This window comes from Pseudopipra pipra, chromosome W (assembly GCF_036250125.1).
Source record: "Pseudopipra pipra isolate bDixPip1 chromosome W, bDixPip1.hap1, whole genome shotgun sequence".
Lineage (NCBI taxonomy): Eukaryota > Metazoa > Chordata > Aves > Passeriformes > Pipridae > Pseudopipra > Pseudopipra pipra.
The window spans coordinates 39,768,708-39,795,286 of NC_087580.1; the positions used below are offsets into that span (position 1 = coordinate 39,768,708).

The 26,579-nt window shown below is 52.0% G+C and overlaps 2 protein-coding genes and 1 long non-coding RNA gene across 3 annotated transcripts in view; 2 read left to right on the forward strand and 1 right to left on the reverse strand.

Moving 5' to 3' along the window:
- The window catches only part of LOC135405704 (uncharacterized), a 614,579-nt gene that overhangs the window by 390,132 nt on the left and 197,868 nt on the right, over positions 1-26,579 (forward strand). The window lies entirely within an intron of this gene.
- On the reverse strand, positions 8,638-9,603 carry LOC135404700 (olfactory receptor 14C36-like). The gene has a single exon (XM_064639440.1). The coding sequence runs from the start codon at positions 9,598-9,600 to the stop codon at positions 8,638-8,640; it is 963 nt and encodes a 320-aa protein (XP_064495510.1). The 5' UTR covers positions 9,601-9,603.
- Positions 20,419-21,439, forward strand: LOC135404701 (olfactory receptor 14A16-like). The gene has a single exon (XM_064639441.1). It carries the CDS (start codon positions 20,438-20,440, stop codon positions 21,437-21,439), a length of 1,002 nt encoding a protein of 333 aa, XP_064495511.1. The 5' UTR covers positions 20,419-20,437.

The window sequence follows — 26,579 nt, forward strand, 5'->3', positions numbered from 1 at the left end:
TCAGTCTGTGCACGCGTACCACGCCGTCGGTTCATTGGTTCTGGTGCTCTGTCCATGCGGCCTGACATCATAGGGCCACCCAAAGTCCCTCCTATTGATCCGCCCTTAGGGACTTTCCGAGATCTTGCAGGTGTTCCTTTATCTCCAGTTTTCCCAAAACTTTCAACTATAAACACAGGATTTTCTCATACCTACGACTATAAACACATAGCTAACAATTATAAACATTGCATAGTTCACAGAGTTTGTAAGTATAAACACAGAACTTTCACAGTTTGCAACCTCCAAAGTCATGTCAAACAGGGCCTAGTGCTTCTTAAAAACTATCAGACATTCACATTGAAACGGTCGGTTACCATTGAAACCATCATACAGTCATGTTGCTGCGTTCAGTTACCATGGCAACCATCATACAGTCCCATTGCTATGTTCAGTTACCATGGCAACCGTCATACAGTCCTGTTGCAATGGTCAGTTACCATGGCAACCATCATACAGTCCCATTCCTACGGTCGGTTACCATGGCAATCATTGCTACAGTCAGTTACCATGGCAACCATCATACATTTCCATTGCTACAGTCAGTTACCATGGTAACCATCATACTTCTCACTGCTATGATCAGTTACCATGGCAACCATCATACATTCTCATTGCCATGGTCAGTTACTATGGCAACCATCACACATTCCCATTGCTATTGTCAGTTACCATGGAAACCATCATAGAGTCATGTTGCTACGGTCAGTTACCATGGTAACCATCATACTTTCCACTGCTATGGTCAGTTACCATGGCAACCATCATGCATTCCGATTGCTATGTTCAGTTACCATGGCAACCATCCTACATTCCCATTGCTACAGTCAGTTACCATGGCAAACATCGTAAATTCTTATTGCTACAGTCGGTTACCATGGCAGCAATCATACATTCCCATTGCTAGTGTCAGTTACCATGGCAACCATTATACATTCACGTTGCTACAATGTTACGATAGCAACCATCATACATTCCCATTGCTACGGTCAGTTACCATGGCAACCATCACACATTCCCATTGCTATGGTCAGTCATCACAGTGTCCTGGTTAGAGAGCAGGAGGGGCACTTTAGCTCTTTGTGGGTGTGACCAAGTTATGTATCCTGTACCATCCATGCCATCCCTAGGGCTGTGCTTTCAGCAGGAAAAGCCGGGGCTCTGCACCAGAACTGCTCCATCCTGCCCCGCTCTCTGCAGGGCAGGGACTGTCAGCATCACTCCTGCACTCCCCATCCCCGATGCTGCCCCGTCATGTTTGCCCTGGATTGGGACGATGGACCTTTGGTGCTGAAAGGGGAAACCACGCTGGGCCGTGGTGCTGAAACAAAGCCCTGAGCAGGACGAGGTGGTTGGGGGGCAGCCTCAGCCCCCTCAGCCGTCGGGTTGGGAGGAGAAGAGAGGAGCCAGCGCGGGACTGAGCCCAGGGAGCGGCTGCGCCACACGGCCGGGACGACCCAGCTCCCGGGGCTTGGCTTGTCCTTGGTTCTCCTTGTTGTTGGGCTGAGGGGTTGGACACGTTACCTTTGGGAGCTCCCCCACTGCATTGCCTTTGTTCGGGGGCACCGCGCGGACACGTCGCATGGGGAGCACCCGACATCTTGTCTGTGTGCCCGGTGGTGACCCCCTTTTGGGGGTGAAACACATTCTCTTTCTGTATACTTTTACTGGTGACATTGCTGTTCTGACTATGTCTTATTCCATTGCTCTGTGTTTTTAGTGAATTGTTATCTCCACCCAGAGTCTCTCAGTTTTTGTCCCTCCCTCACCGGAAGGGCCGTGGGAAGGGGAGTGACTTATCTGAATTTTAATTTCCTGCTGGTGCTAAAACCAGCAAACCAGCCATGCACCAGCCTCAGGAAAGATGGAATGATGCAGTGGGTGCTGGGACATGCAAACATGGGGATACACATTCAGCAAAGGCCACCTGGTCACTCAACACTGGGGGATGTGCCAATCGGGCTGGCCCTGTCCAATCCAAGTTTTTACGTGCCGTAGAAAGGGATAAAGTTCCTGTAGTGCACATTACAAACATGCTGGGAAAACAGTCTGGGTTATTCCCGCTTCAGGCAAAGGGAAATGCACCCGTGGGATTCACGTTGCTCAAGGACACGGATGCCCTTGGTGGGTAAGGAGGGGAAGATGGGAAATCCAGTGTGTGCCTTGAAGGGATTGGATTTTGGGTGAGAATAGCCAAGGAATTCAGTGGTAGTACAGTGGTAACTCTCTAACACTGCATTCTCACTGCTGTGGCGACTCTTTGCCGTGTCAGGGGTATTACAGTGAAAATCACTGAGAGAAATGAACAGTGAGCTTGGAGGAGACCAGACAAGCACAGCGGTGATGGAACAAGAACTGGCTGCAACAGGCAACAATCCAACAGTAGACAGCATTTTTCCTGCCCTGAAAGAGTATTTTGGCAGATGGAGCCTAAAATCCTGGACTAAGTGAACTCAGCAGACTTTCATAGACTAAGCAATGAGATCTGTGGGTTTATAGCAAATGATAGGAAAGGTGATGGTGGAATGTATTGGAAAGTGTGGGATCTGACGTGGTGTAAATGGTGCGGAATAAGGGGTGGACACTAGCCTTGTCTTGGCTGTTCTTCCTAGGAGATTGGGTTCATCTTCCTGTAGATTAACTACAGATTAATTCTGAGATAGAGTTAATTTTCTGCCTAACTAAAGAGTTAATTTTCTTCCTAGTAGCTGGTGCAGGGCTGTGGTTTGGATTCCATGGGAGAACAATATTCATCACACACTGATGGTTTGGTTCTGCTTACCCTAATCAAGGACTTTCCAGCTTCCCATGCTCTGCCAGGTACACAAGAAGCTGGGAGGGAGCAGGGCCAGGACAGCCGACCTGGACATTCCAAAGGGATATTCCACAACACAGAACATCATTCCCAGTGTATACATGAGGAGGGGTTGTGCAGGAGGGGCAGATCACTGCTTGGGGTGTGGGGCATTGGGCAGTATGTGTGAGCAATCATGTTGAGCATCACTTGTTCCTCTGGGGTTTTATTCCTCTCTCTCTTTCTTTTGTCTCCCTTGTCAATACAGGTATTATTACAGTTACTACACTTATTAATATTTTCATACTTTACTTTGTTTCAGTTATTAAATTTCTCTTAACCCACGGGTTTTGCCTTTTCTTGATTCTCCTCCCCATGTCAGTGCAGGGGGAGGTCGGGGAACTGAGTGAGCAGTTCTGTGGTACTTGGCTGCTCACTGGGGTTAAACCTCACAAAAAGGGAATGCACAGGAGTGGAGACCCTGCTGGGATGTGCTTTGTATTCACAAACTACCCAGCACCAGCTGGATAGAGAAGGGCCAGAACTTATGTCCCTGCAGGGCTGGGATTCACTCTCTGCCCCAAAGGCACCCACTGTGTCTGAGAAGCCCTGGGTGGTGCCTGTCCCACAACTGCTGGGAATGGGGACGGGGTCCCTGCACAGGCCCTGTGCTGTCCATGGCAGCTGCTGCACTTGTGCTGCAGAGCCCTGGCACCTCCCCTGGCACTACAGGCCCCTCTTTGGCTATTCAATCCAGGCTCTGCTGCCCTGAATTAGGTTCAGCAGTGAAGGGATGTCCAGGAGAAAACTGCCATTGTACTCTGAGGGCATGTAGAAAATACCCTGATAAAGAACAGCAGAGAGAGACCTCTCTCCCTGTGCCACCTGACTCCATTTGGTCACCTGAACACCTCCAGGTGCTGCCCTGGACAGAAGGAACAGTGACAGGTTCCCCTGTCCTACCTGTAAGCACCTTCTGCCACTGAAGTTGGCCAAAGCAATGTCCCAGCAGCCTCCAAGAAGATCCCACAGCTGCTGCCCTGTCCCTAGGAACTGCTCCATTGGAGCCTGCAGTTCCCAGCAGGAATCTCGGTCACCTCTGGCCCCTCAGGAGGAACCAGGGCTTTGTGTCCCAGCAGGTCACTCCTGGCGTTCATCTTCCTTCGTTGCCATGGGAGCTGGGACAAGGAGTCACCTACAGGTGCCTGTTTTTTGCCCACTGAAGTGGGGCAGGAGGAATCCCAGCCCATGGGGGTTGTGGAGGGAGCTGAGTGTCCTTCTGGCCCCAGGTCTGCAGAGCCACAAGGAGACACCTCATGCCCTGAAAACCTTGGAACATTCCCTACCTGAATCATAACCCAAATGGAACAGTTTGGATACAGTTCCCAAATACTGTAGCAACTCAGTCATTCCTGACACCAGGATGGAAATTCAGCAGATAACTAAAGCCAGTCACCACAATCAGCAGGGCTGAGGGAGGCCCTGGCAGCTCCCCAGCACCTCCCTCTCAGTGGGACACCTCTGGCAGCCTCTCCCAGCTCAGGAACCCTCCAGTTTCCAACACTCCAAAGACTCTCCCTGGTGCCCAGGACAATTCTGATGCCCCTCAACAAACACTCCTCCAGCTGTGACCCTTGTCTGTTGGGAAACACAAAGGGATTTGGGGGAGTGTTTCCCTGACAACAAGGAGAATTTTGGAGAGGGACCTTTCCACACCCAGCTATTGATGTGTCCACACATCTCTGCCTGGGTGTGGGTGTGAATTGACTGTAGTGTGAATGTTGTTGTGAATCTATAATTCAGTCACACTTAAAGTTGTGGCAAATGCAATTGAATCACTTGATAATTGTTCAATTGGTCAATGATTAAGTGCTACTAATCTCTTTTGCCTCCTTGTGTTTGGATCCAAATCCTTTGTGCTCTGACCCTCTTGCATCCCAAGGCTCTGTGTAAATCATTCTCTTTCATCAAAAAATATATATTTTTCATGACTTCCACTTTAAAATCTTCCTCCTTAGCTAAACTACAAAACAACTCCAATTAGCTGTAGAAATCTTGATGACTTGAAGACAATTAAAAGAAAGGGAAATAATTTGTTTTCCTGTGTTTTAATGGTCCCAAAGTGTGTTTGGAGTTGCATCAGCTGTCAGTCCAAGATGGGCCATGTCAGAACTGGTGAGGCTGGAGGTGAGGATCAAGGTTGATCATACAGGGTCAGTGTAGATCTCCTGAGAAGACACTCAGCATGAAGATCACTTGGAGAACACCTTTATCACCTCTTCTCTGAACTTAAAAATATCCATCATTGAATTATTACAAAAAAAGTACAAATTTTGAATACTTGTTTTGAAATTGCCTTGAAGACAATTAAAGGAAGACAAAGAGATCCTGAGGGATTTCTGGAATTTAATGAGCCCCACGGGGTGTTTGCAGCCCAGCTCATGATCCTGAGGTAGTGAGAGAAGATTGAAGAAGCTGCTGAAGAAGTCAGAAGCCAAAGTCCAAGTGCCTTGAAGCATTGCTGGGCCCCACTGAGGGCAGGCACTGCCAAAGCCTCTCCAGGGACTCCTTGGAGCAGCTCCTTGGAGGCCAGGAGTGCAGGCAGACAAAGGCTCTGGGCAGGCCCCTGCAATGCTGAGCAAAGCCTGCCTTGGTTTTGTGGAGCACAAAGGCCAAGGCCTGAGCCCCAGGCCCTGGCCCAGCAGATCCTGTCCCTCCTGGCTGGCTCAGGGCTGTTTGGGGGGCACTGGGATGGGAGAGGGAGGAACAACAAAAGCCCAAAACTGGGCAACCCCTGCCAGGCTCCTGAGGGAGGGACGAGGCAGAAACCAAGGGCAAAACCTGCCAGGAAAGGTGCTTGTGGTGGCCTGAGTGGCAGAGGCAGCTGCCAGAGGCAAGGGGACAAAGGCCTGGGTGCCTTTGGGCCTTGCAGCCCTGCCAGAGCCCTTGGCCATCTCTCCTGCAGGCTGTCCTGCCCTGGCCCTGCTGCTGCTCTGGCCTTGCAGGCTGCACACACCCCTCCTGCTTTCCCACCCCCTCCCAGCAGCATTTCTGGACCCTCCCTGATGTCTCTGCACCAGCTCTGGCTGTTCCCTGGAACACAAAGCCATGGGCTGATCCTGACTCCCTCTGGGTGACCTCTTGCACCACAAGGGTCCCCATTGACTGACATTTCTTTTTCTTCACCTTCATTCTGAACCTTCAGTGCTACTCTTTGTGGAGATTTCATTCTATTTCCAATATGGAGAAACGCTCCATCCTGTCAGATCTCCTCTAGACCCTCTCCAGTTCTTCCTCATTCCTCCAGAATGGGGAACCTCACAGACAGACAGACCAGTCCAGAAGTGGTGACCCCAGGGCTGAGTCCAGGGGGGTGACAACTCCCTTGTCTGGGTGCCCACACTCCCCCCAAGGCAGCCCCATGTGCAGTTGGCCTTAAATCAAGGGGCCATTCTGATTCTTTGTAAAGTCACGGAATCAAGTGGCACCGTGACACTGCAGGGCCTCATGGAACCAAAGGAATGCAGGGACTCTGTGGAATCTCATGGAACCAAGGGGCCATTGTGACATGTGGGGTCTCTTTGGAACAAAAGGATCCCTGAGACATCTCAGAACCCTGTGGAACCAAGGGACCATAGTGACACTGAAGAGTCTCATGGCACCCACTGTGCCTCCCCAGAACTCCATGGAATCAAGCAGAGCCGCTGCCTCCCCCCCGCCGCCGCACGGACCGGAGTCACCGGCTCTGCCCTGCTTGGACACCTCTGGAGTCAGCGTGTTCTTGGGCAGCACAACTGATCTCAGACCAGAGAGTTTCCCACATTTTGCTTTGCCCCCTCTCTCCCCTGGTTTTGTTTTTGTTCTTTGTTCATTCGGGGGGAAAAGGGGGAAGGGAGGCACATGTTGATCCCTGGTTTTGTCTGTTTACAAAAGGGTCTTGGGGCAGGGGGGTGACAGGAGACAATTTCTCTCTCTGTTGTTGCTTTGAACTGTTCTATTGGTATTGCTGGTTTTGCTGCTATATTTCTTGTCAGTCAATTGCTATTTTTTTCACTTATATCTCCTTGTATTTTGTCTCACTGTATTCGTGGGGAGTAAAAGGGGAGTTAATTGATTTTATTGGAGTTCCCTCCCCAGTATGTGTCTTTAAACCAGTACAAGTTGCTCAAGGGCTCCTTGAAATTTGGCATCATCCACAAAGGACTGGAAAATACATTTTGTCCCATTGTACAGAGAGATAATAAAGATGTTCTATAGTGGTGTTCAAGGGCTGCTCACTGAGGGATTTCACCAGTAAGTTGCTGCCAAGAGGACTTTGTACCATGGATTTTATTTGACACTCTTCATTCAGCCAACTTCCCACCATCTTCCACGTCTTCAGTCCAGCTGTCACCAGTCTGGCCATAAGGAGACAACAGGACAACATGTCAAGTCATGTCAAGATCCTCTTCTATTCCCTCCCACAGCGGTTCTGCAATCCCTGCCTTGTCCTTCCCATGCCTGGCAATGGCTGCAGGAGGACTTGCCCTATCCCCTTCCCAGCCTGAGCTGGAAGTCTCCCAACCCTCCTTGCTGCCCTGTTGGCAGACTGCTTCCATGTCTGCCTTTGCCAAGGCCCCAGGAAGCTCTGGGATGGCTCTGGCCTTTCCAAGGGTTTGGGAGAGGTCTCCCAGTGACACTGCCCAGCCTTCTCAATAGCCCTGACACCAAAATTTTTCCATAGCCCACACTTCCAGAGGAGTGCCCAGGACACAACACAAGTTGTCCTGGTGGTTCTGGAGAATTAAAAGGGATTTCTCCCAGGAGGCCAACCCCTCCAATTGGATTTGAGTGCAGCTGAAAGGTTTCCTCAGCATTTTCCCCAGTGCCTCCCTGCCCTGAAGGTTTCTGGCCATCAGGCAGGAGCTGAGGGGGTTGGGCAGGTGCCTGAGGAGGGTGTAGAACAAGGGCTGTGTCCAACTGTGCCAGGAGGGCTGTGCTGGGCAAGGATGAGGAGGCTGCAGAAAACAGTGGCACTGGGGAGGTGAGAGGAGCAGGTGGAGAGACCTTGTGCCTGCCCACGCTGGGCAGGAGTTGCCCCAGAATGGCAGCTCTGAAGCTGTGATGTCCCTGTGAACAGGATGTCCCTGTGAACAGGACAGGAAGAGTGGATCTAAAAATGAAACCTGGAAAGCAGAGAGCAGGAGTGTCATGGTGTCACTGCAGGAGAGTTCCAGCCCTGGAGCAAGGTCACACAAGAAGTGACCCAGTACATGCAGTGGCCTCAGAAGATCCCACAGCATCCTGGAGATGCTGGAAGGGAGCCCAGCTCTGCTTTGCAAGTTCCCAGGGCCTGTCCCTGCCTGTGCTCCAAGGGCTTCCAGCCCACAGGACTGTGCTCAGAGAGCACTCAGGCCTTACAGCGAGAAATGGGCTCAGGAGGACAGTGTGGAAGTGGCAAGAGAGCAGCTCTGCAAAGACCAAGCGCTGCTGCTCCCTGGCAGTGCTGCTGGGCTGGGATTATTGTCCCCTTCCCGTTTGCAAATACACCCTCTCCTGCAGTGTGCTGTCCTTTAGGAACATCTGAGAAGAAGGGTCTTGGACAAAGAAGGCACTGCAGGGTCCTTTATTTTGTTTAAATACTCAGAGAGCACAATTCATCATTTTTACATCTTTGGGTCAAATTCAGTGGGTAGACACTAAATTAGAAGGCAGATGCATAATAATATTTCATTGCACAGAAAGTTATTGCAAGAACAATCCAATGACCTCCATGAAAAAAGTGAACAGGAAGGCTGGGCCATTAACGAATCTCATTGTGAATGCTACGCATGAGAAACCTGGCACTTTGTTGCTCCTGAAAAGTATCCAGTCATCATTTTTCTCAGGGCATCCTTGAGCTCCTGATTCCTGAGGCTGTAGATGAAGGGGTTCAGTGTTGGAGGCACCACTGAGTACAGAACTGATAGTGCCAGATCCAGGGATGGGGAGGAGATGGAGAGGGGTTTCAGGTAGGCAAATGCTGCGGTGCTGATAACAATAGAGATCACGGCCAGGTGAGGGAGGCAGGTGGAAAAGGCTTTGTGCCGTCCCTGCTGAGAGGGGATCCTCAGCACAGCCCTGAAGATCTGCACATAGGAGAACACAATGAAAACAAAACAACCAAACATTAAACAGGCAATAACCACAATGAGCCCAAGTTCTCTGAGGTAGCCTGAGTGTGAGCAGGAGAGCTTGAGGATTTGTGGGATTTCACAGAAGAACTGTCCCAGGACATTGCCCTGGCACAGGGGCAGGGAAAATGTATTGGCTGTGTGCAACAGAGAATAGAGAAACCCAGTGGCCCAGGCAGCTGCTGCCATGTGGGCACAAGCTCTGCTGCCCAGGAGGGTCCCGTAGTGCAGGGGTTTGCAGATGGCAACGTAACGGTCGTAGCACATGATGGTGAGGAGGGAAAACTCTGTTCCAATGAAGAAGACAAGCAGAAAGGCCTGTGCAGCACATCCTGTGTAGGAGATGGTTGTGGTGTCCCAGAGGGAATTGTGCATGGCTTTGGGGACAGTGGTGCAGATGCAGCCCAGGTCTGTGAGGGAGAGGTTGAGCAGGAAGAAGCCCATGGGGGTGTGCAGGTGGTGGTCACAGGCTACGGCGCTGAGGATGAGGCCGTTGGCCAGGAGGGCAGCCAGGGAGATGGCCAGGAAGAGCCAGAAGTGCAGGAGCTGCAGCTCCCGCCTGTCTGCAAATGCCAGGAGGAGGAACTGTGCCATGGAGCTGCTGCTGTTGGACATTTACTCCTTCCCCAGGGTATTTTGATCTGTTGAGGAGGAAAAATCACTGCTGAGTTAGACCAGGCTTCTGCAACCAAACATTACACTTCTCACAGCCACCCCACTTTCAGGCTCTCTCTCCTCTCTCAGACCTCCCTGTAGCTTCTTCCCCTAAGCTCTGGCTTTTGCTGGCTGAGGGGACCATTGGAAGCAGGTACTCTGTGATGGGCTCCCAAGGACTCCTTACTCTGCTGGGAGAGAAAACTTGGAATGCAGGGTGATCTCAAATCAAATATACTCGTGATACATCAAAGAGCTTCTCAGCTTTGCTGTTTGCAATTTGCCCAAATGAAGGACTGAGCTGAGGGAATTCTTTGTATTTGCTCACCCAGTTGCACCTGCCACACTTAGGAGTGATTGTGGAGGTTTGAAATCCCTGACATTTCTATTGCACTGCAGGTCAAGTCTTGTGGGTTCTGAGGGGCATAGGGTCGGTCCCTTAGTGCAGAGAGAAGAGGTGCTCTGCCCATCAGTCCTGGGCTCAGCTGGCCTGTGCTGGCAGCTTGGAGCTGGAGGAGCATCACACTCAACTGCTCCCCTAAGAGAAACTGCCCAGAGATCCAGGAATCCATGTCCAAAGAACAGATTGACACACTCCTCACCTTTTCATCTCTCCCCTCCCAAAGTGAGACACAAAATGCTCCTTGCAGCTGCCCAGAGCATTTGCATGGATTTAGCACTGAGGAGTTTTCTCCATGGGGCTCCTGTGCAGCACAGAGATCCTATGGCAGAGCTGTGCCCTTCTGGAGGGCACCTGCAGCCCTGCAGGACACCCAGGCAAACAGCTGAAGACCCTGAAGGTGCCTGGAGGGCACTTGGACACTTGGCTCCCACAGACACATCCCCACAGCAGCACCCAAAGGGTTTGTGTCTGGACAGGAATCTGCCACCTCCCAAACCCCACACTGGCTCAGAAAAGCCACTGGTGAGAACAAGGAGAGCCCAGGCAGCAGGGGATGGCAGGGAAATGCCACAGTGCTGCTGCCAAGGGAGGAGGGACACAGAGAGACAGCTGGAAATCCGGGCCTTGCCCTTGCCTGGGCTCTGGCTGCTGCAGGGCAATGCACAGCCCAGCCCCCGTGGGCCTGAGGGCACAGGCTCTGCTTAGGCTGGGAAAGGAGCCCAGGCAGGAGCTGCTCAGGGAAGGGGTCTGTGCCACAGGGACAGCAGGGAGGGGCCCCCATCCCCCTGCCCAGCCCTTGTGGCAGCAGCTGCCTCTCCCTGCCTGCCTGTCTCTGGGTGAGGAGCTGTTCCTGCCAGCAGCCCCTGCCTGTGCCCAGCTCAGCTCCCTGCCAGTGCTGCCAGAGCCATCCCCAGCCCAGTGCCCAGGGGCAGCTGTGCCTGGGCAGGGGCTGCAGAGCAGATCCCAGACAGCCTGTGGTGGCTGGGAAGGGGGAGGTGTTCTGGGGGGATGTGCTTCCTGAGAAGGGCCCCTGGAAATGGAGGAGATGAAGCTGAAGCTGTGAGGAGCCCTGAGCCTGCAGCTGAAGTGCCCTGCCCAGCTCTGCCCTGCCAGGAGGGATCACTGCTTCCACCCACACCTTCTGCCCCAGCCCCGTGGCAGCTCCTTGGCCGGGCTGAGAGCTGACCCTGGCAGGCAGCAGAGTCCCTGCCCCAGCACACAGAGCCCTGGGGGCAGGACCCTGCTCTGCACCACAGCCCTGGGCACCCCTGGCTGCACCCCCACCTTCCCACCCCACAGCCAGCCCTGGCACAGGGAACCTTCTGGCCCTGGGCCTCTGATGGGGCAGCAGCAAGTCCTGCTCTGCAGCAGCTTCTCCTGCTGCACCCCAGCAAATCCAGCAGAGCCATCCTGAGAGTTCCTGCCACTGCTGCCATTTGGCAGCTGGGAGAGGCACTTGCAGGAACTCACCTGCACTGCTCTGCAGCCAGAGCCTGACCATGGCAAAGGGCTGGCAAGGTTCCTGCCCTGAGCAGCTCTGCCCTGTCCTCCCACCCCAGGATCCCTTGAACCTCCTGCTCCCTTCTCCTCTCTGCCCTTGCTGCCTGCAGCTCCTGCCCTGCTCTGCCATATGGCCACTTCCTCTGCACTGCAGCAACTGGGAGAGTCCTGCTGAAAGATCCTAGAAGCTGTGGGATGTGCCAGCTTTAGGAGATGCCTCCAGGAAGGCAAGTTGAACTTTCCTACAGCCAGAGAATTCTTCATCTAAATCCTGGGAAGGTTTCTTCTGTAGTGAGAGCTCAGTCACCTTCCAGCCCAGGCTGCCTCTCATCTCTCTGCCTTCTCTCCTGTGCCCTAGGTGCTGCAGGCAGTGCCCTCAGCCCTGCTGGGCTGTGCAGAGGAGCTGTTCACCAGCAGAGCTGTTTCTTTGAAGCTCTTCTGGGTTGCCAGGAGCTCCCTGTGTGCCAGGAGCCCAGCCCAGCTCAGCAGCACAGCAACAGCCCCAGGCAGCCCTTGCTCTGCCCCTCTGGGCTCCCTCCAGCTGTCCCTGGGGCTCCAGGGGAACCTGCTGGCACACAGCTGAAGGAAATAATGATGTGCCTTCTCTCACCTGGGCACAGACACTTCTTTCAGCAGGGTCATTTCTCTAAACAGACACAGAGTTAAGTCCAAGAGTCCCCTTTTCTTGTCCCGTCATTAGACAGGAAACCCAGACAGTGCCCAGGAGGGATCTCCTTCACCTGCACTGAGGGAAGGGACTCAGCTGAGTCAACAGAGGTGTCTCCTTGTGGCTCTGCAGACCTGGGGCCAGAAGGACACTCAGCTCCCTCCACAACCTTCATGGGCTGGGATTCCTCCTGCCCCACTTCAGTGGGCCCAAAACAGGCACCTGCAGGTGATTCCTTGTCCCAGCTCCCCCGGGAATGAATGAAGACCAAAGCCAGGAGTGACCTGCTGGGACACAAACCCCTGGTTCCTTCTGAGGGGCCAGAGGTGACCGAGATTCCTGCTGGGAACTGCAGGCTCCAATGCAGCAGTTCCTAGGGACAAGGCAGCAGCTGTGGGATCTTCTTGGAGGCTGCTGGGACATTGCTTTGGCCACCTTCAGTGGCAGAAGGTGCCCACATGTAGGACAGGGGAACCTGCCACTGTTCCTTCTGTCCAGGGCAGCCCATGGAGGTGCTCAGGTGACCAAATGGAGTCAGTTCTGTGAGAGGCACCCCCATGGGCTCCTCAGACACATTGGGGGCCTTTGGGGCAGGGAGTGAATCCCAGCCCTGCAGGGACACAAAGGCTGTCCCTTCTCTGCCCAGCCAAGGCCGGGCCAGGCACGAGTCCAGAGCACATCAGCCCAGGCTGTCCACACTTGTTTCCTCCCTCTGCTGGCTCTTCTCTCCCCCAGCATTTCAGCAGCATGTGCTGATCTCCTCAGGGATCAGGCCTGGGATTTTCCCCCTGGGCCTGAGTCCCAGCACGTCCCCCCCCAAGGCCATTGTCAGCAAAGCCTCTGCACACCCCAGCTCTCGGGGCTTTCAGAGCAGCTTTCCCCACTGCAAGTCTGTTCTTACCCCCGGTGCCCCCGCTGAGGGGCTGCAGCCAGACAGGCCCCAATGCCCTGCGTGTGGGGCACAGGCAGGAGGAGCTGCAGCCCCAAGTCTCTCTTCATTCCACTTGCAGGCAATAACAGCCCAGACCTGCTGAGACAGTTCCCAGGTTGCAGGGCTGTGATGGGTTGGGAGAGAAGGCCAAGGAGACACAGGAGAGAAAGAGCAGGAGAGAGGAGTCCTCAGCAGGAAGGAGCTTCTTGGACCTGTGGAGCTGCTCTAGGGGATGAACAACTTGGGTGAACTTTTGTGGGTGAGGTTCAGATGAGAGAGTGGTTTGGGTGACCTTGTGGAGTGAGAGAAAGAGCCCATTCAAGTTTGCTTTGATAACCCTGGAATTCACGGGAAAGGCACCACGACAAGATGCAAAGAGTCCCAGTGGTTTGTGCAGAGTCTTGGTGAAGACAGTCCTTGGGACACAGGCCTTTAGAGCACAGCTGGCAGGTTGGTGGACAACAGGGAGGCTCATCTGCATCTGCTTCTGTCCAAGAGGAACCAAGAGGTTGCCATAGTAACTGACTGTAGAAATGGGAATGTATGCTGGTTGCCATGGTAACCAACCATAGCAACAGGAATGTATGCTGGTTGCCATGTTAACTGCCCATAGCAATGGAAATGTCTGATGGTTACCATGGTAACTGACTGTAACAATGGAAAGGTATGCTGGTTGCCATGGTAACCGACCATAGCAATGGGAATGTGTGATGGTTGCCATGGTAACTGACCATGGGAACAGCAATGTATGATGGTTGTCATGGTATTTGACTGTACCAGTGAGAGGTATGATGGTTCCCATGGTAACTGATAGTAGCAATGAGAATGTACGATGGTTGCCATGATAACCAACTGTACCAGTGGGAAGTATGATGGTTCCTGTGGTAACTGATAGTAGCAATGGGAATGTATGCTGGTTGCCATGGTAACTGACTGTAGCAACTGCAATGTATGCTTGTTACCATGGTAACCGACCATAGGAATGTGACTTTATGATGGTTGCCATGGTAATCGAGCATAGCAATGCGAATCTATGATGGTTGCCATGGTAACAAACCGTAGCAATGGAAATGTGTGATGGTTGCCATGGTGACTATAGCAACGGAAATGATTGATGCTTGCCATGGTAACAAACAGTAGGAATGGAAACGTATGATGGTTGCCATGGTAACTGACCATAGCAGTGGGAAGTATGATGATTGCCACAGTAACTGACCGTAGCAACGGAAATGTGTCGTGGTTGCCATGGTAAACTGACTGTACCAACTGGAAGTATGATGTTTGCCATGGTAACTGACTGTAGCAACAGGAATGTATGATGGTTGCCACAGTAATTGACCATAGAAACGACAATGTATTGTGGTTGCCATAGTGACGAACTGTACCAGTGGGAAGTATGTTGTTTGCCATGGTAACTGACTGTAGCAATAGGAATGTATGATGTTTTCCATGGGAACTGACCGTAGCAATGAGAATGTATGTTAGTTGCCGTGGTAAACAATCATAGCAACGTGACTGTATGATGGTTTCCATGGTAACTGACCATAGCAATGCTAATGTATGATGGTTGCCATGGTAACCTACTGTAGCAATGGGAATGTATGGTGGTTCTTATGGTAACTGACCGTGGGAATGAGAATGTATGCTGGTTGCCATAGTAACTGACCACAGCTATGGGAACTATGATGATTGCCATGATAACTGACTGTAGCAATGGGAATGTCTGCTAGTTTCCATGGTAACTGATCATAGCAATGGGAATGTATGCTGGTTCCATGGTAACTGACAGTAGGAACGGGAATGTATGATGTTGCCATGGTAACCGACTGTACCAAGACGACTGTATGATGGTTGCCATGGTAACTGACCATAGAAACTGGAATTCACATGGTTGCCATGCTAACTGATCGCAGCAACATGGCTGTATGATGGTTGCCATGGCAACTGATTGTAGCAGTGGACCGTATGATGGTTGCCATGGTAACTGACCACAGCAATGGGGATGTGTGATGGTTGCCATGGTAACCGACCATAGCAAAGGGAATGTATGATGGTTGCCATGGTAACCGACCATAACAGCCATGGGAATGTGTGATGGGTACCATGGTAACTGACAATAGCACTGGGAATGTATGGTGGTTGCCATGGTAACCGACCATAACAGTTGGAATGTATGGTGGTTGCCATGGTAACTGACCGTAGCAACAGAAATGTATGATGATTGCCTTGGTAACTGACTGTAGCAATGGGAATATATGATGGTTGCCATGGTAACCGACTGTAGGGATGGGAATGTATGATGGTTTCCATGGTAACCGACCATAGCAATTTGATTGTATGCTGGTTGCCATAGTGACTGAACATAGCAATGGGACTGTATGATGGTTGCCAGGGTAACTGACGGTGGAAATGGCAATGTATGATGTTTGCTATGGTAACTGACAGTAGGAATGGGAATGTATTATGGTTGCCATGGTAACTGACAGTAGGAATGGGAATGTATTATGGGTGCCATGGTAACTGACTGTAGCAACGGGAATATATGCTGGTTGCCATTGGTAACTGACTGTACCTGTGGAAGGTATGATGGTTGCCATGGTAACCAACTGTAGAAATGGGAATGTATGCTGTTTTCCATGGTAACTGCCCATAACAATGGAAATGTCTGATGGTTGCCATGGTACCTGACTGTAACAATGGAAACGTATGCTGGTTGCCATGGTAACTGACTGTAGTGATGGGAATGTATGATGTTTGCCATGGTAACTGCTCATAAAAATGGAAATGTCTGATGGTTGTCATGGTAACTGACTGTAACAATGGAAATGTATGCTGGTTGCTATGGTAATCGACCATAGCAATGGGAATGCATACTGGTTGCCATGGTAACTGAGCGTAGTGATGGGGATGTATGATGGTTGCCATGGTAACCGACCATAGCAGTGGGAATGTGTGATGGTTGCCATGGTAACGACCGTGGCAATTGTAATGTATGCTTGTTGCCATGGTAACTGACCGTAGCAGTGGGAAGTATGTTGGTTGCCATGGTAACTGACTGTGGTAACGGGGATGTATGATGGTTGCCATGGTAACTGACCATAGCAACGTGAATGTGTGACGGTTGCCATGGTAACCGATTGTACCAGTGTGAAGTATGGTGGTTGGCTGTAGTAACTGACTGTAGAAAAGGGACTGTATGATGATTACCATGGTAACTGACTGTACCAATGGCAATGTATGATGGTTGCCCTGGTAACTTACCATGGCAATGAGAATGTATGCTGGTTACCATGGTAACCAACCATACCAGTGGGAAAGTATGATCGTTGCCACGGTAACTGACTGTAGGAATGGGAATGTGTGATGGTTGCCATGGTAACTGACCTTAGCAATGGGAATGTATGGTAGTTGCTGTGGTAACTGACCGTGGCAATGAGAATATATGCTGTTTGCCATGGTAACTGACCGCAGCAGTGGGGATGTATGATGGTTGCCATGGTAACTGACCGTATCAATGCAACTGTACGATGGTTGCCATGGTAATGTATGTACCATAGCAATGGGAATGTGTGATGGTTGCCATGGTCACCGACTGTAGCGACAGGAATGTATGATGGTTGCCATGGTAACTGACTGTACCAGTGGGAAGTATTATGGTTGCCATGGTAACTGACTGTATCAGTGGGAAGTATGCTGTTTGCCACAGTAATTGACTGTAGCAATGGGAATGTATTATGGTTGGCATGGTAACCGACCATAACAATGACAATGTATTATGGTTGCCATGGTAACTGACTGTGGCAATGAGAATGTATTCTATTTGCCATGGTAACTGACCATAGCAATGGGAATGCATGCTGGTTGTCATGGCAACTGTGATTTACTTAGACTATGAGCACGATATTTTCATCTGCAAAAACATTAGTGAGTGCCCAGAAATCTCTCAAGATGGGCTTTAAAGGTCTCAAGCACATGAGCACTAGAGAGGGGCTAAGGAGCTGTGGCCTCAATGGTGTGGAGACTGAGGACAGCACAAGACAGCCCTCAGAGGGCTTCAAGGGTGGATTTAGAGATAGTAGATCCTTTTGTCAGAGCAGAAAAGAGCATGAGAAAGAAAGAATTAATGCCAAGTGCAGCTGGGGAGGTCCTGAGTGGACATGAGTGTATCGGGGAGGGGTTACTTTATCAGGGAAAAGGTCCGAGATATACAGACATGAAAAACGGACACCGCTGCTAGTTCAACAGGAAAAAACAGTATTTATTACAAAAAGGTGGCCAAGAAAATGAACAAATCCAAAAGGGAGGAACGAGGAGAGGAATAAGCCCCCAGCACGATCTCCCCAGTTACCCAGCTGTTGCCCATAAAGTTATCTTCCCAACCTAGCATACCTATAATTACCCAGAGCAGAAGTGGCATCCTCGGAGAGTCAGTAAGTTAACAAGCTGGCAAGCGCCAAAAGGCAACGTTGTCCTTGAAGTAAACTAGCTCTCACCAGGGAAGCACTATCTGCTTTTTAAACAATTAATTGAGAGACCCCTCCCCAGGTGTGGCCAGCACCGCCCCGCCAGATGCCCTCAGTCCCACCTCCCGGTTATGTCAGTGCATCTCTTCTGTGCACACGTGAGAACTTCGGAAATCCACACACGCATGCGCAGAGTGTTTTGGGGGTCTATCTTAATTGAGTCTGGGGTCGAGCCTTCCTCACTTCATCATCACTTTCTCCTCCAAATGCCCTTGATGGAAAAGTAACCAATCACAGAACACCAATTAAAACAGTTTATACAAAAAGCTCTCTTCAAGGACAACTTTCCCGCTTATCAATGCTTGTTTTCCCATAACTTGGCAGGGAAAGAGCAAAGCTTTCACAGGTGGCAGGGCCAAACACAGACCAAAAGTATCAGCATAAATTCCCCCTGGTACACATGAGGAAAAAGGAATTTCACTCCATGGAAAATGCTGTGCTGGAACACATCACCCAGAAAGAGTCTGGATGAGCCCAAGGCTTTGTGTGTGCAGGAAGAGCCAGGGAGGACGCAGAGATGTCAGTGCAGGAAGGTGCCAGCCAGGTGGGGCAGCCGGGGGGATGACGACAGCCTGCAGGGAAAGGGGCAGGGCATGGACACCGTAGGACAGCCTGGGCTGGAGAGGAGACAGGGATGGGGAGAAGCTGAAAGGCCCTGACAGAGCCACCTTCTGCAGGCCTTTGGCCAGGGCTGCTGTCTGTGCCCCTGATGCCAGGAGGAGACAAGTGGCCCTTGCAGCCCTGGGGCCTCACGGCCTCCTTGTCCCTGCTCAGCAGCCTGGCAGGTGCCACCCCATGGTCCTGCCCTTGGCATTGCACATCCCACATCCCGGTGCCCTGGGAAGAGGCCTGAGGAATGAGGCAGGGACAGGATCTGCCTTCCCAGGGGCTGGGGGTCAGGGCTTGGCCCTTTGGATTAAGGAAACAAGTCAAGGTTTGTTCAGCATCAGAGCCACCTTTCCCTTGCTTATCCATCCTTGTCATCACTGTCTGCAGTTTTCTACTCCAACTGGAACCTGGGGACACGTTCTCAGTTGTGTCCCTCAGTGAGACTCATTAGCACTACAAGAAACTTCAGTGTTTCAATCTCAGTTTGACTTCCTGAAAAGTTGTTTGAACTTCCTCTCAGGGACTGAGTCTCATGTAAACAATCTCAAAGTCCCCTGTGGGTCATGAAATGCCTGGGGCTGTTGCTGTGCTGCTGAGCTGGGCCGGGCTCCTGGCACACAGGGAACTCCTGGCAAGCAAGAAGAGCTTCAAAGAGACAGCTCTGCTGGTGAGCAGCTCCTCTGCACAGCCCAGCAGGGCTGAGGGCACTGCCAGGGCAGCTCAGGGACACCAGCAGGGCACAGACAGAGCTTCAAGGGGCTCAGCACTGGCAGGAGGGCTGAGAGCTCCCTGCAGGAGGAACCTTGGCAGGACTGCACACGGTGAGTCTGTGGCTGCAGGGCAGTGCAGGGGCAGCTCCTGGAGGCATCTCCTAAAGCTGGCCCAGCCCCAGCTGATGGGATGGGTGAGTAGGGGCTGTTTTGGAGCACTTTGGAAGAACTGTGAAGCCGGGGGTGCAGCCAGGGGTGCCCAGGGCTGTGGGGCAGAGCAGGGTCCTGCAGCCCAGGGTGCTGTGCTGGGCAGGGACTCTGCTGCCTGCCAGGGGCAGCTCTCAGCCGGCCCGGGGAGCTGCTGCCAGGGCTGGGGCAGAAGGGTTGTGGGCAAGGAGCAAACCTGGCAGCTGAGGGAGAATCTTTTCCATGTCTCACTATTTCAGGGTCAGACCTGCTCACAGCTCCACACCACTACAGGATATTTAATGCAGATTTTTTTGCAAAGCTCACAAAAGACAGGGGCTACAGGAAAGGAGTTAGTCCTGATGGATGTTTCCTGTTTAGGCATTGTAGCAGAGACATTGTTCTCTCAGTTCAGGAGGCTGCACTGAAATTCAAACTCTTTTACTCTCAGAGATGAATCTTTCAGGCAGTGTCAGAAATGAGTACAGGATCCTGGGCAGTGCTGAGCCTTCCCTTGGGGGTGGGCACTCTCCTGTGTCAGCCCTCGGTTTCTCTGCAGGAGGGCTCCTGTCCTGCTCTGTCCAGCACAGCTGCACCTCTGGGCTGGCACAGGGGACACTTCACAGAGCTGCCCTTTCAAGCAGCACTGCCCTGCTCTCAGCACAGATCTTGGTGGGGTTTCTAAGGATGAATCTGTGTGTGAAGTCCTCTTCAAGGTAGCCCAAGGGAAAGTGCAGAGCAGATGAGAAACAGACTGAGAGGCACTGCAGCTCTCCTGGCTCTGCAATAAGCAATGGAGAGCTCAGCCCTTCTGCCTGTCCTGTCTCAATACTCAACAGATTTGTAATTGGAAAAATTTGCCCTTAAAAAACCAGATGTTATGACTGTAACCCAAAAACCCAGTCAAAATTCTTTTAAGGATACTCTGTGCCTCTCTTCTGCAGCCCAAATTGCTCCAAGACAACAGTACAGGAATTGAACTTTTCCATCAAAACTGGATTCCCTGTGATAACCCCTGTGATCATGAGAGCTGTCCCAAACCAGCTCCATGTCTGCACTGCAGCAGAGGTAAAAAATTGAGTCCTTGGCAGCACACGGGCAGAGCTCCTGGTACTCACAGCACCCTCAGAGAGCACAAACCAGGGAAAAGAATTGCCTTGACTTGGAGGGGATTTCCCTGAAAACTGCACTGGTTTGCTGAGAGGGGGCTGTCTTAATTGTTCCCTGTCCTTTCCTTTGTTGAACAGACCCTGTGCTAAGAAGCAGCAAATGTCCAACAGCAGCTCCCTCACCCAGTTCCTCCTCCTGGCATTTGCAGACAGGCGGGAGCTGCAGCTCCTGCACTTCTGGCTCTTCCTGGCCATCTCCCTGGCTGCCCTCCTGGCCAACGGCCTCATCCTCAGCGCCGTAGCCTGTGACCACCACCTGCACACCCCCATGGGCTTCTTCCTGCTCAACCTCTCCCTCACAGACCTGGGCTGCATCTGCACCACTGTCCCCAAAGCCATGCACAATTCCCTCCAGAACACCACAACCATCTCCTACATGGGATGTGCTGCACAGCCCTTTTTCTTTTTCTTCTTCATGTCAGCAGAGTATTTCCTCCTCACCATCATGTGCTACGACCGCTACATTGCCATCTGCAAACCCCTGCACTACGGGACCCTCCTGGGCAGCAGAGCTTGTGCCCACATGGCAGCAGCTGCCTGGGCTGCTGGCTTTCTCATTGCTCTTTTGCACACAGCCAACACATTTTCCCTGCCCCTGTGCCAGGGCAATGCCCTGGGCCAGTTCTTCTGTGAAATCCCACACATCCTCAAGCTCTCCTGCTCACACTCAGGCTACCTCAGGGAAATTGGGCTCATTTGGGTTAGTGCCTGTTTAGTGTTTGGTTGTTTCATTTTCATTGTTTTCTCCTATGTGCAGATCTTCAGGGCTGTGCTGAGGATCCCCTCTCAGCAGGGACGGCACAAAGCCTTATCCACGTGCCTCCCTCACCTGGTCGTGGTCTCTTTGTTTATCACCACTGGTATGTTTTCCCACCTGAAGCCCCACTCCATCTCCTCCCCAACACTAGATCTGGCACTATCAGTTCTGTACTCGGTGGTGCCTCCATCACTGAACCCCCTCATCTACAGCCTCAGGAACCAGGAGCTCAAAGATGCCCTGAGGAAAATGATGACTGCATGCTTTTCAGGAGCAATAACCTGCCTTATTTCTTCTGTAGAACATTCATTGTGTAACCCTTTACTGGCCCAGCCTACCTTCTAAAGCTTTTGAGAGTGGCAGTGGGGGAGTCTTCTTATATTTTTTCCTCTTTTAATGTTGTTAACACAGAAATTTATTTTTCATCCCTTACCTAAATCACTCTCTACCTCTTTGTTTTGACCCACAATTGTGTAAATGAGGAATCATTCTCTGTGTGCATTTGAACAAAATAAAAGTTCCTGCAGCCACTTCTTTGTCAAACATCCTGCCTTTGTTATTCTGTACATGACGAATCAGAATCTCTGAGTAGAATAAAGGACTTGAATTCTTTTTTCCGTATTCTCCCTCTAACAACTTCCCTGAAGCTGGAGGGCAGTGCCTGTGTGCAGAGGAGAAGGGGTAAAGAGTCCTGGTACAGGAGCACTGCCAGGGAGCAGCAGCTCTTGGCCTTCTCAGAGATGCTCTTTTTCCACTGCCTCCCTCTCCTTTCTGCTCCTTGCCCAAGGCCTGAGTGCTCTGGCAGCTCAGTCCCTGCTGTGTGTCAGTCCTGTGACCCTGGGCAGGGACAGGCCCTGGGCACTGCTGGGACAGAGCTGGGCTCCTTAACATCATTTCCATCAGGAAAGGGGATCCCCCTGGGCAGTTCCTGAAGACTTTGTTCTTTTGGAAAGGTTGGTGTAAAGAACAAGGCCAAGGAATAGACTCTGCAAAGTCTCATTGCTTTGCTTGTTTCCCCATTCAGTCCCTGCAGTGAGAGAAGCGACTCACTGGGGCACTTGAGGGACTGAGGGCTGGTTCAGATGTTCTGTGCTGGTGGCCAGTGGCAAATGGTCTCCAAGTCACCTGCCTGGGGCTCTGCAGCTTGTGAGGGCTCTGATGGCAGGTGAGGACTTGTCTGTAGGAACTCAGGAAGTGCAGGAGAGCACAGAGGATCTGCAGGGACAGCCCATCCCATCCAGTCAGCAGGGAATGGAGCCCTGGAGCAGAATCCTGCCCAGGGTGGAGTCACCCAGAGATAAAGTACTAAATCTTGCTGCGAAGGGGCAAACAGAGCTCTGCAAGCCCAGGGGATGCAACAGGTAGAGGGAAAACTCTTGCAAGTGACTTGTGTTCCCCTCAGTGAACTTCCACAGGTCAATCAAGAGCAACCCCCAAAGCAATGTCCCATCTCTGGAACAAGGCAGGGCCCGTCTGAGCCCTCTCCATGGCCACACAGGAGCGTCTGTGGGAGGTGGTCAGTGCAGGGAGAACCATCAGCTGGCTCTGCCTCCCAGCTGGAGCAGCATAGCCCAACAGAGGTCCCCATGGTCCTGGGTCCCACAGCCCCCGTGCTCTGCAGAGCAGCCTCCCCAGCCCAGGGGCTGTGGGGAGCATGGGCAGGGGGTGCAGGAAGGGCTGCTCAGGCCAGCACAGACATGTTCCCCTGCGGAAAGGCTCTGTGGGGAGATGGGATGTGCCAGGAGAAGAGCAGGACACCCTGTGTGAGCAGAGGGACATGGAAAGAGACTGCCCTGTCCCTGGGGAAACAAGGGGGTAAAGCAAAATGTGGGAAACTCTCTGATCTCAGTTGTGCTGCCCAAGAACACGCTGACTCCAGAGGTGTCCAAGCGGGGCAGAGCCGGCGACTCCGGTCCGTGCGGTGGCGGGGGGGAGGCAGCGGCTCTGCTTGATTCCATGGAGTTCTGGGGAGGCACAGTGGCCCCTTGGTTCCATGGGCCTCTGAAATGTCTCAAGGTTCCTTTGGTTCCATGAGGCCCTGCAGTGTCACAGTGGCCCCTTGAGTCCATGAGGTTCCTCAGGGTCAGAATGGCCTCTTGATTCCATGAAATTCCACTGTGGCCCAGGGTTTCTATGTTTCCAAGAGGCCCTGCAGTGCCACAATGGCCTCCTGATTTCACAGATTTCTGCAGTGTCACAATGGCCCCTTTATTTCAGGAGGTTGCCCACTGTCCCTGGGTTCCTTTGGCTCCATGGGGCCCTGGAGTGTCCCAGTGGCCTCTTGATTCCAAGGGTTTCCCCAGTGTCACAATGGCCCCATTATTCCATGAGGTTCTGCAGTTTGACAGTGGCTCCTTGATTCCATGAGGTTGCACAGTGTTATCATAAAGCTGAGCCCATCCTGATGAAAGTTCTGAGGAGGTTGGGAGGAACTGGGACAAAAGAGAGGGAAAATTGGGGAAGGAAAGAGGGGCTTGACCAACAGAGAGGAAGGATTTTGATGAGGTAAAACCAGGTTCAGGTAATGCTGAGGGTGCTGAAACACTGACTGTGCAAACACTCCTGGTAGGTGTCGTGGTTTGGACCTTGTTTTCCCCCAGAGGCTGAGAGAAGTGGTAGACCCCAAGGGGTGGAAACCCCTAGAAGTTTTGAAGTTCTGCCCAATGGGCGCTCCTGCAGAAATGTAAACATATCACAACCAGACCGGAAGAGAAGAGTTGTAGTTTTTGGTTGTTGTAGGAGAGGTGGCCATGTTGTGAGCCACTAGGTAGGGGCTCTGAGCCCCTTGGGGCCTCTGGCCCCCTCCCAGCCCCAGCTGGGGGGCTGCAGGGACCTGGAACAGCATAAAGCTGGGCTGGGTGCCTGTAGTTATGCTGGGAGAATGTTTTCTCCATGGGCACAGAACAGCAGCTGGGACTGACCAGAGAAACGGTGGCAGAGAGCCAGGAGATAAGGACCTGAACTGAAGGAGCAACAGAAACATGCAGCACCGCAGAGAAGACTCCTGGAAAGGGAGGAGAAGAAGAGAGCAGCAGAGAGACAGAGTTTGGGGTAAGAGACTGTACCAGATTCCCCAAAACTCCCTTGGAGACCCTCTTGGAGAAGAGGGACATGGACTCCTATTTTAGAGGAGCCTTGGAGTATGCAGCACGAGAGAGAGAGGAGCTGAGAAGCTCAGGGCGTCCCGGAGCTGGACCGAGACGGCCAGATGGAATGCAGGGGGAGTTGACCTTGGCTCCCCCCCCTTGCACTGCTGCCGCGGTGGCAGCCTGAGAGACAGAGCACGGAGCTCTGCAAACGGGAACTTGAATCCCCTGAGGAAGGGACTTTCACGAAGATGCCCCTGCATTTCGTGATATGCCTGTGGTGATGCGAGTCTTGTCCCTGCTGGCAGTCCACAGGTGAGGCCTTCGCTTGGACCGAAGGAGAGCCGAGGGGCTTGGAGACCCCCTTGTGTATGTTGAACAGAGATCCAGCTACAACAACCCAGTTACTGCTGCAGGGAGGACAGAAGAGGAGCTGCTGCTTAAGGACTGGAAGGGATCTGTCCTTCTTTCCCTCCTGGACTTTTATTTGGAGGGGAGAGGAGACCTGATCCACTGTAAATACTATATGTCATGGTAGAGATAGTTGTGATCATGTGTATAATGTGATATGGTATTTATTTGTACAGTCATTGTAATATATTCCCTTTCCCCCACTTTGAGTCTGGTGTGTTTTGTCTGGAAAAGCCCATCTCACATTAGGTTGAGATGTGGGAGGGGGGGATGGAGCTAGGGAATTGGATTTGGGGACTATCTCAAACCATGACAGTAGGCCTTTACTCTCTTTGTAACCTGAAGCCCCAACACTACCTAAAAGTGCTGCCCCTCCCATGGAAAGGAATCCACTGCTCTAATTCCAAGCCAGAAAAAGCGCAATCCTAGAACTCCAGACTTATTTGTACTCCAGTGCCCACCCCATTCCCAAACCTGTATTACCAGTATGAAAAGCAAAGCTTTAATCCTGACCCAGCCCAAAAAGCTCTTCCCCTAATCATGAACTGCCAGCAGAACAACAAACCACCCAAAGTTCTGCCTAATCCCAACTCTGAGCTCTAAACCCCAAGCCCTGACCATTAAGCACCCCCACAGCCCTTGGGAGCAGGGCAAGGACCTGCAGGGCCCAGAGCAGGCCCAGGGGGTTGGCAGAAAAATGGGAGGTGACCTGGATCTGCTCAGCTCTGCAGTGACCCCCAGGAGAAGGGCCTGGGCTCTGGGAGGGATGTCCTGTGGCACAGGGGCTCAGGATCCAAGTTAAGAAGGCCAAGTGAACATGGCAACAGCCAGAGCTGGTGCAGAGACATCAGGGAGGGTCTAGAAATGCTGCTGGGAGGGGGTGGGAAAGCAGGAGGGGTGTGTGCAGCCTGCAAGGCCAGAGCAGCAGCAGGGCCAGGGCAGGACAGCCTGCAGGAGAGATGGCCAAGGGCTCTGGCAGGGCTGCAAGGCCCAAAGGCACCCAGGCCTTTGTCCCCTTGCCTCTGGCAGCTGCCTCTGCCACTCAGGCCACCACAAGCAACTTTTCTGGCAGGTTCTGCACTTGGTTTCTGCCTCGCCCCTCCCTCAGGAGCCTGGCAGGGGTTGCCCAGTTTTGGGCCTTTGTTGTTCCTCCCCCTCCCATCCCAGTGCCCCCCAAACAGCCCTGAGCCAGCCGGGAGGGACAGGATCTGCTGGGCCAGGGCCTGGGGCTCAGGCCTTGGCCTTTGTGCTCCACAAAACCAAGGCAGGCTTTGCTCAGCATTGCAGGGGCCTGCCCAGAGCCTTTGTCTGCCTGCACTCCTGGCCTCCAAGGAGCTGCTCCAAGGAGTCCCTGGGGAGGCTTTGGCAGTGCCTGCCCTCAGTGGGGCCCAGCAATGCTTCAAGGCACTTGCAGTTTGGCTTCTGACTTCTTGAGCAGCTTCTTCAATCTTCTCTCAGCACCTCAGGATCATGGGCTGGGCTGTAAACACACCATGGGGCTCATTAAATTCCAGAAATCCCTCAGGATCTCTTTGTCTTCCTTTAATTGTCTTCAAGGCAATTTCAAAACAAGTCTTCAAAATTTGTACTTTTTTTGTTTGAATTCAATTATGGCTATTTTTTAGTTCAGAGAAGAGGTGATAGAGGTGTTCTCCACGTGATCTTGATGCTGAGTGTCTCCTCAGGAGATCCACACTGACCCTGGATGATCAACCTTGCTCCTCACCCCCCAACCTCACCAGTTCTGACATGGCCCATCTTGGACTGACAGCTGATGCAACTCCAAACACACTGTGGGACCCATTAAAACACTGAAAAACAAATTATTTTCATTCCTTTAATTGTCTTCAAGTCTTCAAGACTTCTAGAGTTAATTGGAGTTGTTTTGTAGTTTAGTTAATGAAGAAGATTTTAAAGTGAAAGTCATGAAAAAAATATATTTTTTGATGAAAGGGAATGATTTACACAGAGCCTTGGTATGCAAGAGG

Excerpts from the sequence above, each read along its gene's own strand:
- LOC135404701 (XM_064639441.1), top strand. The coding sequence starts at position 20,438 with ATGTCCAACAGCAGCTCCCTCACCCAGTTCCTCCTCCTGGCATTTGCA.
- LOC135404700 (XM_064639440.1), bottom strand. The coding sequence starts at position 9,600 with ATGTCCAACAGCAGCAGCTCCATGGCACAGTTCCTCCTCCTGGCATTT.